This window comes from Vitis vinifera, chromosome 9 (genome assembly GCF_030704535.1).
Source record: "Vitis vinifera cultivar Pinot Noir 40024 chromosome 9, ASM3070453v1".
In the NCBI taxonomy this organism is placed as follows: domain Eukaryota; kingdom Viridiplantae; phylum Streptophyta; class Magnoliopsida; order Vitales; family Vitaceae; genus Vitis; species Vitis vinifera.
The window spans coordinates 7,288,746-7,303,207 of NC_081813.1; the positions used below are offsets into that span (position 1 = coordinate 7,288,746).

Sequence of the window (14,462 nt, forward strand, 5' to 3'; positions counted from 1 at the left end):
TTCCTTTATACTTTCCTGCAAACATAATTATTGGACAGTGCTGAATTCCCATAAATTTTCCTGTATTGAGTGGATTTCCTTTTCAAATTGGAGTGCATAATTTACATAAAAGAGTTCAAGAAGCATCCTTGTTGGGGTAACAAAACTGGCATCCTATATTATACTTACTAGTTACAGACACACACACAGTATCAGTCGGCTTCTTTGGCGATTACTTTGGCATTTGCTTGGACGGTAGGCAAGTCCTCGCCATATTATCAAAAAAAAAAAACACATTAATTTACAGTATCACTTGCATGTCATCTTTCCAAGAACTTGCTTAGTACAGTTTTTCTCAATGGGGCTTCCTCTTCCTCCTCATCTTGCTCGGATTTGTCAGGATTATTGAGGGCACATCTGATGACAGAGTTAACCTGCATCCTCAATGTGGCATTGTCGATGAAAATATCTGTTAGCATTTTCCTCAACTCGTCGTCCTTAGTTCTTGTGTCAGCATTATTGCTATTCTGGCTTCTACCCTCTGCTACAAGAGCATTTTCCACGTCTTGCGCAAGGAGCTGTGCCTGTTCAATTTTATCATGCAGCACATGTACACAAAGTCAGGACAGGATGAAGCTTTCTTTAGTGAAGTCATACATCTAAATAATTTGGGGTGGGACACAGACAGATCAGAACTGTAAGAAGTAAGACCTAATCAATGAAAAAGAGTATGAATTAATTAAATGTGTTCACTCAGTATGGTCATGATAGTCAGATATCGGAGAACAATGGAAACGAAAGCAAAAGCGCAAGAGCCTGTTTGGGTATTGGTTTAAAAAAAAAAAAAAAAATTGTTCTTAAAAACAGAGAACTGCTTTCTAGAATCAAAGACATTTGATGATTTTTTTGACAAAAAACAGTTTTCCCATCATTTGTTATGAAAGCAGTGTTTTTTGATAAGATATTTTAATTGTTTTTCCTTGTTTTCTACATGTTAATAATTGTACAGATACGAAAAATGATTGAAAATAAAGTATTTTGAAAACTGCTTTAAAAATGTTCCTAAATAAACCCTAAGTTTCTCATTTCAAATGAATTATTTTAAACACCAAGCACTTCAAAAATGAGAGTTCCAAAGAATACAATAATCAACAAGAGAATTTACAGTGTGAAAGATACCTCTGCAAGTAGAAGACCAATTCGATTGTCCGATGTTGTCAGCAGATCTATAGCATCAGATGGTGATGAAGTATCCATAATTAATTTATCTTCTTCCTCAACAAGGAAATTCACACTGCATTCTTGAAGCCGATTGCGGAGAATTTCACATTCATGCAGCAACTTTGTGTTAGCAGAATTTACAAATTCCCTTCTCTGCTTTTCCTTTTGAAGAGCTCTCTGAAAAATACAGATACAATGACAACATAAAACATTTTATTAGTGATGAATCAGCATATCAAAGAGACGTGAAAAGATTTCCTTTCCTGATATATGATTGAATAAAGATAAATAATTTAACCACCATGGGGTCTAGAAGAAGAAAACCAGGAAACAAAATTATGAATTGACATAAGCTATCCCAATTCACTAATCAAATGAATCAGAGAAGGATGCTCAAACATTAACAATCATTCAATCTTCAATGGTGATAATTGATCCAATAATTGTCCAAACAAGACGGTAACAGAGGAAAAATGAATACAAGGAAGTAATGAATTACCTCTACTTCAATTTTTTCCTTCATCAATTGGCTCAGCTCTTGCTTCAATTCTGACTGAGAACCACGGAGAGATTTTACTTCTTTAACAAGGAGTTTTATATCTGCTTTTGATTTTGCCTCTGACTCTTCTTGATGTTTCTGCAGGTTTTCAAACTGTTCTCTAGCAACATCCAACTCCTGCAGCAACATTTCATTCTCCTGAATGATGGATGCTTTTGTTGACGCTATAAGCAACTTTTCATCCTGAAATGTTTCCACATATAATTTGCTGAAGCCCCCAAGTAATTCTTTGAAAAGGAGATATGACAAAACGGTTGTATGTCTAATTAAAAAGTACCTGTTCAGACTTCAACTTCAGCTCCAACTCCAAACATTTACTTCGAAGGTCCTCGATATTCCACTGTGTTTGTGTAAATCTTTCCCTTTCGATTAATACAGCTTGCTGCAAGCTTTCTTTACTATTCTGTTTAGTAGTTTCAAGTTCCACTTCCAAATCCTTGACCTACAAGAGAAAATATTCATAGAAATTATATCCATAAAATAGTTATGATGTATAACATTCAAATGTCATGCAAGTATATCAAGACCGCTTTAATTTAAAGTAGCTTTCTCTTTTGTAAACATCAAGATCCATATGGTTACAATACTTCTTGTTGACAGAAAACCTTAATCTCCAACTAAATTTCCAATACAACCAACTTACATTTGTCAATCTGAAAGAAATTAATGCTGTTGAAGGGCTTAGATGTCATTCACTGGATAAATTTTTTGGATGGCCCTTGACAATCATGAAAGAAGCTTGCCAAACTAAGGCACTACAAACTTTCTTAGAACAAGATGTATGTTTGTTCCACATTTATAAAGTTCTTGAAATATGCAAGAATTTTCTAGAAAAAATGTCTTATCAAACTAGCAAACCTGGATATATGTTGCTCCCAAGTTTCCTGAATATTGCAAGTAATTCTCAGATTAATTATATATTTCTGAATCACCCCAAAAATTATGGAATGACAGCATACTATTTCTATTTTCTTGGCATGCCTACTCACTCACTCCTAAACTTTTTTCAGACACAACTCCCGACTTTAATAGTATTATTTTGATACGTAAATATTCATTGTATTAAGCACCTTACAAAAGGGCACACTAAAATATACACGGTATATACAAAGGCACCACATAACCAAGTGGTGGGGTACACAAAAAACAAACCCCAACCACTAAATAAAGCTCATCCATTCAATAAAGTCCAACATGGACAAGGAATCAACTCCTATGTACACTAGCTCATTCCCATAAATTATATACACTAAGGATTGCTTGAGTGCTTCATCTGCTTTTCTGAAATTCTCCAATGCTTGCCATTTCTCTCTTTCCATATGGTCCAAAAAAAGGCATAAGGGAGCAATTCTCCAAGCTTTCTTCCTCTTGCTCCGTACAAAGGTTTCATGCCAACTCAGAAGGACCTTCCTTATTGAGGAGTGTAATATCCACACTATTCCAAATAGGGCAAAAATCAACTGCAACAAGATTACTGCTTTTAAGCAGTGGAGGATATGATCTACCATTTCTTTCTTCTTTTTTTCTCATGTAGCATCTATTTGGAATCATATTTTTAAGCAGGTCCAAAGTCGATATCCTACCCTAAGTGGCTTCCAGGCGAAGAATCCAACACTCACCGGAGTTCAAGAATTACAAACAATGCTAGAGGAGAAGGTCTCGGTGCTTCTAGTGGACAAAGAGGAATAATGAGATCTAAATGAAAAAAAGAAGCCTCCTTCTGGATCTGCCATACCATTTTATGCTTTGTATGGTTCAACGACTTCAATAAATATTTCTAGGAAAAAATATATGCGAGCTCATAGAAGATCCAGCAATATAGGCCATCAATTTTGTGCTACAAAAGGCTCAAAGTTTTGATAAAGTACAAAACAAACAAAAAATTTTATTTGGGTAATAATAATTTCTAACAAAAAAAGGTCATTGAACTGGAAAACAACTCAACCCTTACACATTATTAATATGGACCAACAAAATATGCAGAAAAATCCATCTTCTGTACTTTTGCCACTATTTTATCAAATAGTGCTCAGAAGACCATAGAAATACTTTGATATAAGCAATGAATTTTAAAGAAACATGCAATCGATTTCACAAAAAGAATCCCTTGAAAACTATTAAAAAACCCAATCTGAACTATATACATATTACAGAAAAATTAAGTGGATGAGAGATGCACAGGGTCTGTTTTACTATTTGTAATCCAATCAAACAGAAAATAAAATTCCGAATAAACACAGAATTGAATATTGTAGTACCTTGGTTGTAAGGTACTGTCTCACAGCAGCTTCTTGATTCAATCTTGCTATAAGATCCTCCATGTCTGTTCTAGCTGCAGCTAGCCGCCGTCGCATGGTGGTAAGAACCCTATTCATTTTATGTTGCTCTTCCGATGGAAGGGCCACTACTAAGTCACTAGAGACCTGTAAATCTGGCTTAACAGGAGTATCCATGGTTCTTGGAGCTTCAGCACCTTCAAGAATGTCAGTGGAGCCATCACCAAATGAATTGGCCACCCCTAAATTTGAAATTTCGCTATGTCTAACAGAACTTACATCACTTCCAACACTCTCTGTTGACAATCTCCGAACATGGCCAACCGGCTTGCAATCCTCCACATCAGATAAAAGCTGCATTCCACCCTCATGATTATTTGCAGCTCTTAAAGTTCCTTCACTAACTTTATCCTTTTCTGCAACGCTATTATCTCTATTCAAAAGCATCCTATGTTTAGAAAACCTTTCTAAGCTCTTTAGAATGAAGTCTCCCACTAGCGTACCACTACCATTATCAGACATCCCATATTTTCCAGCAGTTTCTATTGTACCAGTTATGTCATGGTCAGATGTAAAATTTTCCATGCCAAGATCAGAGAAGTTATCCATTCCATGCCTCAGTGTTCCAAGCTCAGATCTCTCATAAGCTGTATCACTACCATAATCAGAGTTTGGTTGGAGTTGTAATGATGGAAACATGCCACTACCAGAAGCATTTGCATCTGAAATTTGCTGATTTGAATCATAGAATGCTGAAAATACAGCAATATTAAAAAATAATAATATTAGCATACGAGTGATGCCCATGGATTATCCAAACTGCACTTTTGAATATCAGCACAAGTTGCTTCAAACATCATCTTCATGTATATATATATATATATATAATAAGATGCATTATCGAGACACCTACCAGACCTCACAGAAGCTTCTAGCTCTAGAAAGGTTGCCACTAGAACACTTCTTGATAAATCAATATCAGATAGGAGCTTCTCCATCCAATCCTCCAAAGCACACCTTCTCTGCAAGAAAGCTAACCATTTTAAGGATATCATTACCATTAATTTATTGGATACAACAACTAGTTCAAGTTCTAGATTCTTGAGGACAGATGAATACAACTAATGTCAACAAGAACAAACCAAAAAATTAAAATAATAGATAAATAAGCCATTGACCCAAAGAAAAAATAAAGTTAAAACTGTAACAAATTTGCATCTGCCAAAAAAAAAATGCTTATTTTTAAGAATAGAACTTAGAACTAGCATCACCCATCTTATCTGCTAGTCCCTGGGTGATTCTTCTTATCAATAATAACAAACTTTTACTTGCAACGTTTGTGGTTATTGTATGCAATAATACTTGTAGTTAACTACAGTATTCTACTTATCTGCAATAATACTAGTTAAAAAAGGCACAAAATTTGCAATAAAGATACTTCAGTATTCATACATGATCAGCATCTGACACAGAGCAAAATAACCTGTGGAATTCTATGTCCATTAACTAATTTGAAAACCATCCTCTTTTCCCCATAGGAAGATATATCATTTGGAATTGGCACTATATCAGCTTGTAAATACCATCCCCCAATCACCAAGAAATGAAGTTACTCAGACAAGCATATCACAGAACAAACCCTTTCCACAACACAGTTTTACTTGAGTATTGGAGGTGATAATACTTCTACTTCATTTGTTTTTTAGGCCTTGTTTGGTTAATAGAATGTAAGAAAGAAATAGAAACACTTTGGGTCTAAATAACAAGAATTCATATCCCAATAATCACTCGTTCTCATCCTAGAGGTTGGATATGTTAGAAATCTCAGGTGGAAACTATTTCTATTATCAATCTTATATTTAGTTTCTAAAGAGCATAGTTGGGCCCATCATGGATTACAAAACAAATGGTAAATAGTTACAAACTAAAAAGTTTGGATGGAGTTAAGCTATGATTTCAATGTAATTTTTCCCCATCACCATGCAAAATGACATTGACGTTCGTTGTACTAGAAAATTAATTTCAAAATACATATTTTAAAATTCACAAAAATAAAATAAGCAGGTGATGTGAAATACAGCATTCGACCATGCTTTTCATCATATGTTGAATTAAATTTTGGATTGTATATTTTTGAAACACCTAATATAAAATAAAAAGTTAAAAAAAAGTAATAACAGTTCTCTCTCTTTCTTGTTATCCTCACATTTTTCTTGTTAGAGAAGCGCCAATATTGGATAAGCAGTTTGATTTTAATACATTTTCTTTCTTACAGCCAGATTCATCTATGATTCTTGGTTCACTTCATTCTAATACAAACTACAGGTCATACAATTCTCACAGAGAGCACCAAAAAAGCCCAACAATAGTTTTGTTACAATTTTGAGCTCCACATTTAAGAATGACCAATTATTTTCTTTATTTTATTTTTATTTTTTTGATAAATAACCAGAGCATCCATTAAAGAGCGCCAAAGAAAGGAGGCTCACCCTATATATACAAGTAATATACACGAAGCACCACAGCAGAAACACCAAAAGAGACGTACAAAAAACAGCCTTCAACAGAACCAAGACCATCGACAGACAAGGCTATCTAAGAAATCCATCACTGAGAAACTCTCCAATCCTAGCAAAGAGTGAGACTACTCCAATAGGGATTTCATATATACTCTTTCAACCTTCGATATAAGAGTTCTTCATTGAAAATCCTTCATTTACATTCTTTCCACATACACCAAAACAAACAAAAGGAGGTCATATGTCAAACAATTCTTCTCTTCTTATCTAATCCCTTAAATTTCCACTCAAGGAGATTTTTCCACTGAAGCTAGAAACACCCATTTCAGGCCAAAGACAAAGAAGCATGCACTCTCGTCCCATCACAATATATCAAGACATGAACAGTTGATTCTTCACTATTTTCACAAAGCCTTCATCTGCTGACCATTGTCCACCCTCTCTTCATCAAATATCTATTGTTCAAATCTTTCTCCAAACTCCTTCACATGCAAAAAAAAATGGTGTTCCTAGAGGCAAAAATGGTGCTGAGACTATTTTTAGTCTCAGCACATAAGGAGTAATATCCTTTTGAACCTCTTCTCTACTACATCCCACATAGCATAAGACCTATGAGATGCTCAAGTAAAGTAGACCAAGATAAGAAGCAAAAGATCTTCCTACCTTCACCCAAATAAAGAAGCCATTCCCACTCTCCCAAACCGCCCCCACCCCCCCCCCCCCCCAAAAAAAAAAAATTAGAATAATTTCACTTTTATGCATGTTTATTAGACCTAACACAACCTCAAAGCAAATTATGATCCATTTCCATAATCTTAGCTAATTTGTGTTAACCTTACAGAAGAGAAGGGTATCATCTACAAAAAATAGGTGAAAGACATGCCTTCCTCCTCCCCCTCTCCCCTCTGGAAAGAGAAACTTCCAATTCACATGGTCATATGCTTTTTCTATATCCAATTCGAAACTAAACCTATCCTGGAGCTTCTAATCCTTGAATCAACAGCCTCATTTAAAGGCATTCTAGTCATTTGACGCCACCTTTTTAGCCTATGGGCCAAAACTTTCACTAGAAGTTTATAAAGATTGTCCACGACACTAACGTACCTAAAATCCTTAATGTCTTTTGCCCCTCCCTTCTTAGGAATGAAAATGAAAAATATAGCATTAAAGCTACATTCAACAAAATTCTGCAAGTGAAATTCCTCGAATAGTTGCATCACATCCCTTCCTTTCCTACTATAGGCCAACAAAACTTCCAAAAGAGCTGACAACGCATTCTCCTCTAAGAAAGGACCCCCTCTAAACTTTCTCTGTCTGATGTTTTAATGCATTTAAAGAGCTCCCCTATCATGTCAAGTCTCCTCACTTAGGGATTTTTAAAGACAAATTTAAAGTAAGATAGAATGCCATTCTTGAGCTCCTCCTCTTCTTTCATCCAAACCCCATTGATTTTAAGGTTGTTGATGAAATTGCCATTCCACCTCTCATTAGCCATGCAATGAGCCTTCCTTTAAGTAAAGAGCCCTTGATTTTTGCCTCCATTAGGTTTCTTCTGAGATGGCTAAATGGCTATAATCATCATTGGCTAATTTTTTACTTCTCAGCTCCTCCTCTGAGAGAGGTCTTAACCTTTATATACTGTCCCAGTAATGTATCATGTCCTAGGCAGCTTCCTTCTCGATTGTTACATTGTCCAACACTTCTTTATTCCATTTCTTTAGATCAGTTTAGAATGCTTACAACTTCTCTCCTAAGCCCATATTTCTACCACCAATCTTTGATCTGATCCCCAATACCTTCCACTTTTAACCACATATTTTCAAATCAAAATGGAGTCATACCTTTCCTCTCTACCCTACAGTCTAGAAAAATAAGAGTGTGTTTAGACATTAGCCTTGGTAGCAAATTAGCAATAGCTAGAAAACACCTTAAAAGATGCTCATCCTAATCTCAAGAGAAAAGAAAGTGGTCCAACCAAGCTTTGAAGGAATCTTCCTTCCCACCAGGCCACCACAGCAAGTGAAGCTACCGCCACCCAGAGGAGGGTCCTTCAACTCAAACTCTTTAATAAGCCAAAAAAACTCCCTTATAGTGAGCAACATTTGCCTGCAATTCCCTTTTTAAACTAGGAAACACACCACATTAAAATCTCCACCTAGACACCTGGGCTCATTCCAAAGCCCCCTGACCAAGGCTAGCTCCTCCCGCATCTCCCTTCTCCCCCTCCCCTTCACCCTCCTTTTAAGAATGACCAATTTTAGCTAGAGAAAATATCCAAATTCTTGTATTACTCATTTCTTTGCTTCCCTATTTCCAAAAATACTCAAAAACTTAACTTCTATGAGAAAATTTCGTCCCAATAATAACCAACATTTGACTCAATATCTCAAGCTCGGAGTCTTAGCTTTACAACATAACAAGGAATATAAGTCAGTAATTACTTTCTTTTTCTTTTCTTTTCTTTTTTTTTTGGATAGGAAAAGATAAATTATATTAACACGGTAGTGATTGGTGAGTTAAATTAGCTAAATGAAGGATTAGCTTACACTAGGAGTAAGAATAAGAATGAAGGAACGAGCATGAAGATCAAAGGAACAAGTATGAAGCATTTTTACCCATAGAAGACAGAGGATACAAATGCTTAAGATTCTTCCTCATTTGGAAAAAATAGTTTCTCTAGACTGCAAGATTGAAGGGGATCTAGGACAAGAAGCACTGAGACTATCAAAATGTTTCCTTGTTCCGTTGACAGGGGAAATTCATGAGACTATTTCAGGAGTTTAAGCCATTTTCAAGATAGAATTCTTTTAGTCCAACATTTTGTTTAATTGCCAACAAATCAAGCAAATGGATTATCTTTAGACTTGGCTAATCTTTGACTGAGCCATATTATGCTACAAAGGTAACAAAACCACTAGCAAATAGGGGGACATAAGATAGAACACAGGCATGTACACATATGCAGGGGGTGCAGATGAGGAGTGGAGGGGTAAAGAGAGAGATCCTAAGAACATTTTTAATGCCTAAAGGCACACAAACAACTTATCAAAAAGAGAGAGGTTCACTAATGTGTCCAAAGAGATTATCCTCCATATGGCTAATTGCTACTAGAACAAATTCTATGAGGTTGGTTTGCTTTGAAAGTTAGTTCTACATTAATTGACTGTGGGCAGTAAAGACTCAGAAATTCAAGGAGAGGTATTTTAATGATTTTGATTTATGCATAGGATACCAAAGAAAACAAGAAAATAAAATTCTACCTACCTCTTCTAACAACATCCTGCTTTTCATTCTCAGAAGCCTTTTCGGAGGAGCTGGAGGCAGATTTTTCTTGGGAAATGCTTTTTCAAGCTAGAAAGAACAGAAAAAATAAAATAAAAAATGAGGCTGATCTGAAGCCACTATTATCAAATAAATTGTTTAAAAAAGAAAAAAGAAATTTTCTGACAATGTCAATAACTTATAGAAAAATAAAATTCTTCCATGAAAGTTAATTACAGATTTTTTTTCCTAATAAATAATGAGAATAATTTATAAATCATAGCAGCCAGAAAATTCTCTTCCTAAAAAATGAAGAAAAAATTAAAACACTTACTTCAGAAAGTAACTTCAAGAAATCATTAAATCTTCTTAATATTGTTCGTGTAGTAGTGATCGCTTCTGGAGACTGTATGCCAACTTGAACCCTGTAAAACTGTCCCTTCCAAAGTTAAGAGAGAGTGTAACTGAAGCAATGAAAATGCTTACCAGAATACAAATAATTCAGAATTTCAATATTAAAATAAAAAAAAAAACAAAAGCAAAGTGAACCCCATAAGAGTGCTCTTCAAATACACTGATAGTGAATGAAAAATGAATGAAGCAAATAAAAATATACAAAATCACAAGTATGGTTGTGTTGATAAAACAAAATTTAAAAAATAATAAATAAATAATGCTCATTAATCTCAAAAACATAATTGTTAAAACTAGTTAACACTGCATCCCACATCTCTAATTCCCTGTAATTAAAGATTTCTCTTTTATCCTTTGACCAAATATATGACATCATCGATGAAATTCTTCTCAAATTTTAAGGATCCAAAACATAATTTTGCTTCCCTAGAAATATTGGACATGTTCCAAAATTCAACAACTCACTGTTCATTACAAAGAATTGAAAAAACCTATAATGGAACTTTAATACACAGCTTAATGAGGGGAATATTTTTATTTTTTTTTGATGGATAAACGTAGTAGAGAGTATATTGATTAGAAAAAGGAAACCTGGAAAGCAACCAAAGGCATACAGGAAGTATACAATAGGTGCCAAAAGGGAAAAAAGAGCAAAACAGGAGGAAAACAAAAACCTCACCTACCCTCACCTAGAGCCCAACCAATCAAAAAAGTTAATGAGGGGAATATTCATGTTGGGATATCTTGTCTTTAGGCATCCTTTGTATACCTCCTATGTGCTTGATGTGTGCCCCTTTTTCTTTTATTAGGCATATTAATATATTCTTATTTGCCTATCCAAAAAAGAAATCAAGTTGGGATATCTCAATGCAACTACTACAACAAGTTTCAAAAGAAAACAGGAAAGTCTCAACTCAGAAAGGATCATAAAATTACCAAAGAGGACATGGACGGTGTTGGTTTGTAGGTCATACATTACATACAACTAAGATAACTCATGATAAAATTGAAATACAAATGAGAACTGAACCCAGGAACTAGTGCTATCTGTTTAACATGAGACATAAGCAAGGGTTAAACAGACCATAGTAAACTTCTAGAAACTTAGTTTTTTAACAATTTTCATAAACAGTTTTTTGATGTTTTTAAGAATAAAAGTCTATTTGAAGGCTTGGAATGTTATCAATGTGTTTTCTGTGTTTCTGAATGTAGCTTAAAAAAAACTTTTTTTCTGTAATGTTTTATTTTCAATCATTCTTTATGTTTATATAATTAGTTTTTAAAAATAATCCCTAAAAAACAAAAGGAAACAATTAAAATATGTTATCAGAAAATGCCATGTTTTCAGAACAAGCTTTCAAAAAACTGTTTCTGTCAAAAATTGTCAAACGTGTTTTTGTGTCTAGAAAATAGTTCCCAAACAGGCTCTTAGTGTTTATGATGTTAAATTTAACAAATTGCGTAATAGCCTTTGATATATGACACTGGTCCATTGCTCCATTGCATAACATGAGAAAGACACAATGCCACTTGCTCCATTGCTCCCAATTAAAAAAGAGCAACATAATTGCACAAGCATCTAAACGACTTTGGGAGAAGAGAAGTATCTTTATAAAGGGAAACATACAGCAAAAGGTGCAGTGCATAGTAGAGCAATAAACAAGTAACATATATTGCCCTTAGATGACTCACAATATGTGACATAAGAAAATGATGAAGCAATAGCATAATCAGAACTGTATGTATTTGTGTCCTGATGTGTGTGTGAGAGAGAAAGAGAGAGGAAGAAGAACAAGAAAAAGAAATATCCACATATTAGAAATAGGAACAAACACTAGTGAGATCTTCATAAAAATTGAAAATAGAGAAGGGAACAACAATTTACTAAGAATAGCTAACAATAATTTACATGCAATCAATTATACAAATACATAAAGCTTAGCTAGACACATGTGCCAGCAGAAAACAGCAGAACTCAATCTGAGAAATAAATGAAAATATATACCACAACAGGATCTGAACCTCTTGATTTTGGAATAACAACCCAAGAAGGAATTGTCACACAGTAACTCCACCCTGTGCAAGGATCATGTGGCCAAATGGAGTCTCGTCCATCCTACATAAAAAGAAATCCATCTTAAGGTCAATAATGGAAAAAAAAAATACCATAATTGCTAAACCATATTTGAGTAGCTCAAATCTTTAAGCACAAAAAAATTATCAATTTTAAGCTTTGTGATCCTGTTTGTTGACTTACTTCACAGAAACTATATAGTCGCATGCCTGATCTGAACACACTAGCATATATACATATGTCACATAAATCCATACTTTTGTCCTTATAGGCATACACACACACACACATACAAATAAACTAGAATGTAATGAACAGTGAGCAAAATCCAGGGTGAAGTTACTGTGTGACAAATCCAAACAGTAGTTAGTTTCAATAAGGTCCAACTTCAAGGTGTTGGCTACCTATATGGAGGAAGTATCAAGAAAATAAGATGTGGATTCTCTCAATTCCATAAAAAATGACCCCTCTTGCTCTCAGGTATGCAACAATGTTGTTTCCCAAGAAAATGACAATAGAAAAATTGACCTTGGGATTGATGTGTAGATACTTGTTAAAGGTGTGCGCTCTATCCAAAGCACAAGCACTTCCTAGCCATAGCACTTCACCTGCCAAAGCTTGTGCCGAGTTAGAGAGGCATGCCTTGTCTGTTTTCTTTTTTTAAAAAAGCTTTTATTTCTTCAAATTTCTAAAAAACTAACATGCACCATAGGTTGCATTCATTTCGACTAATCAAGCTTCTTGTGTTGTGCCTTACACCTATGCTTTAAGAGATTTTTGTGCCTTAAGTGCACCTTGCGCCTTTTAAAACTCAAGGCCACAAGCATCAAATGAATAAAGGCCAGATGGGTGTGTTGTGTGGGATGGTCAAGCCCCATCGTTGGTGTTTAGATGGTAAACCGTAGTTAAGTCTCAGGACAAGTGTAAAGGACTATGACATCGATCCACATAAAGAGGATTAGATTGACCGCAGGGTGAGCTCAGGTAGCCGAGTAGTTTTCAGAAATATTTTCATCTTCGAAAATGAAAACAACAATAATGTTCAATGTTCATTTTTGAATTTTTTTTTTTTTTAAGTATTTCTGTTGTTTAAATTGTGAAGACAATATTTCAACGTCTTTAAAAAATAAGAATATGTTCAAAAAACAGTCAGTGCTACTTTTTGCTGACCAAACGAGCTAAAATCTTCTTTAAGATTTGGAGCTTCAGATCACATAGTTCAAACTATCTAGAAAATTTTTCAATGGGTAGTCACCAGCTTATAGTGTAGTGAGCGTTTGTCAGTAATCTTCGGAACACGCTCCCTTATCCCACGTTTTCTCGTCATCCAAACAGATGCCACAATTCAAATCTCCATTTTCTCTCATTCCCCCCAGTTTCCTCAACAACCCAATAGAACACGAGATTCAAAATTATCAAATTCCTCTCTTCACCAATTCAAAAACTCCTGCCTTCCCCTCCCCTCGTTTCCCGGGAACCAAAAACGAAAAAAAATCAAAATCAAAATTAAAATCAAAATCGTGGCATACCCACTTCCGAGGGGGAGGGCTCCAATCCATGCCGAGGGGGAGGGGCGAGGAGCCATCATGCCGGTACCTTGGAGGGCTGGGATTTGACACGGGAGAGTTACCATCAACTGAGATCGAATCAGGAGAGGATCTCTGAGAGGAGCGAGTGAGGGAATCGAAGACCGGATCGGAAAAGTTGATATTGAAGTCGAGGAGGGTGAGATCGTGTGCGTAAAGATTCATCGTCGCCGTCTGGGGAGGTTGCCGTCAATGTGTTCCACGTCATACGATGCAGAAGATGACACAAGGCCTTCGCCTTCTCCTCCTTCCTCTTCCTCGGTTCTGTTTGTTCCTGCGTTGGGTCATGGGCCCATGGGCCTATTGTTTGTGGCCCATTCGTCGGTGATCAGAAGGTGCTCTGTTTTCTGCTTGGGCTCAGACCTTAATTTCCTTTTCACTTGTTGGTAATATAAATAAATAAATATATAATTAAAAATAAAAATTAATTCTTATTAATGATTAATGATTACCTCACAAATGTTTTCAAATTAACTTTGAAAATTGACAAATTTAAGCTGCTTCTTCTTCATTTAAAAAAAAAAATAGAAATTCTTTTATAAAAAACTTATAAACTTACCTTATGTATTTAAA

General features: G+C 35.2%; 1 protein-coding gene across 1 annotated transcript; it reads right to left on the reverse strand.

Annotated features, from left to right (window-relative positions):
• Positions 1-45: 45 nt before the first annotated feature.
• LOC100250817 (PX domain-containing protein EREX) lies at positions 46-14,185 on the reverse strand. The gene is made up of 10 exons (XM_002264276.4): positions 13,833-14,185; positions 12,235-12,345; positions 10,150-10,248; positions 9,819-9,905; positions 4,949-5,057; positions 4,018-4,787; positions 2,037-2,201; positions 1,700-1,942; positions 1,159-1,377; positions 46-563 (listed from the first exon to the last, which is right to left on the reverse strand). Exons 1-10 carry the CDS (start codon positions 14,052-14,054, stop codon positions 300-302), a joined length of 2,289 nt encoding a protein of 762 aa, XP_002264312.1. The 5' UTR covers positions 14,055-14,185; the 3' UTR covers positions 46-299.
• Positions 14,186-14,462: the final 277 nt, after the last annotated feature.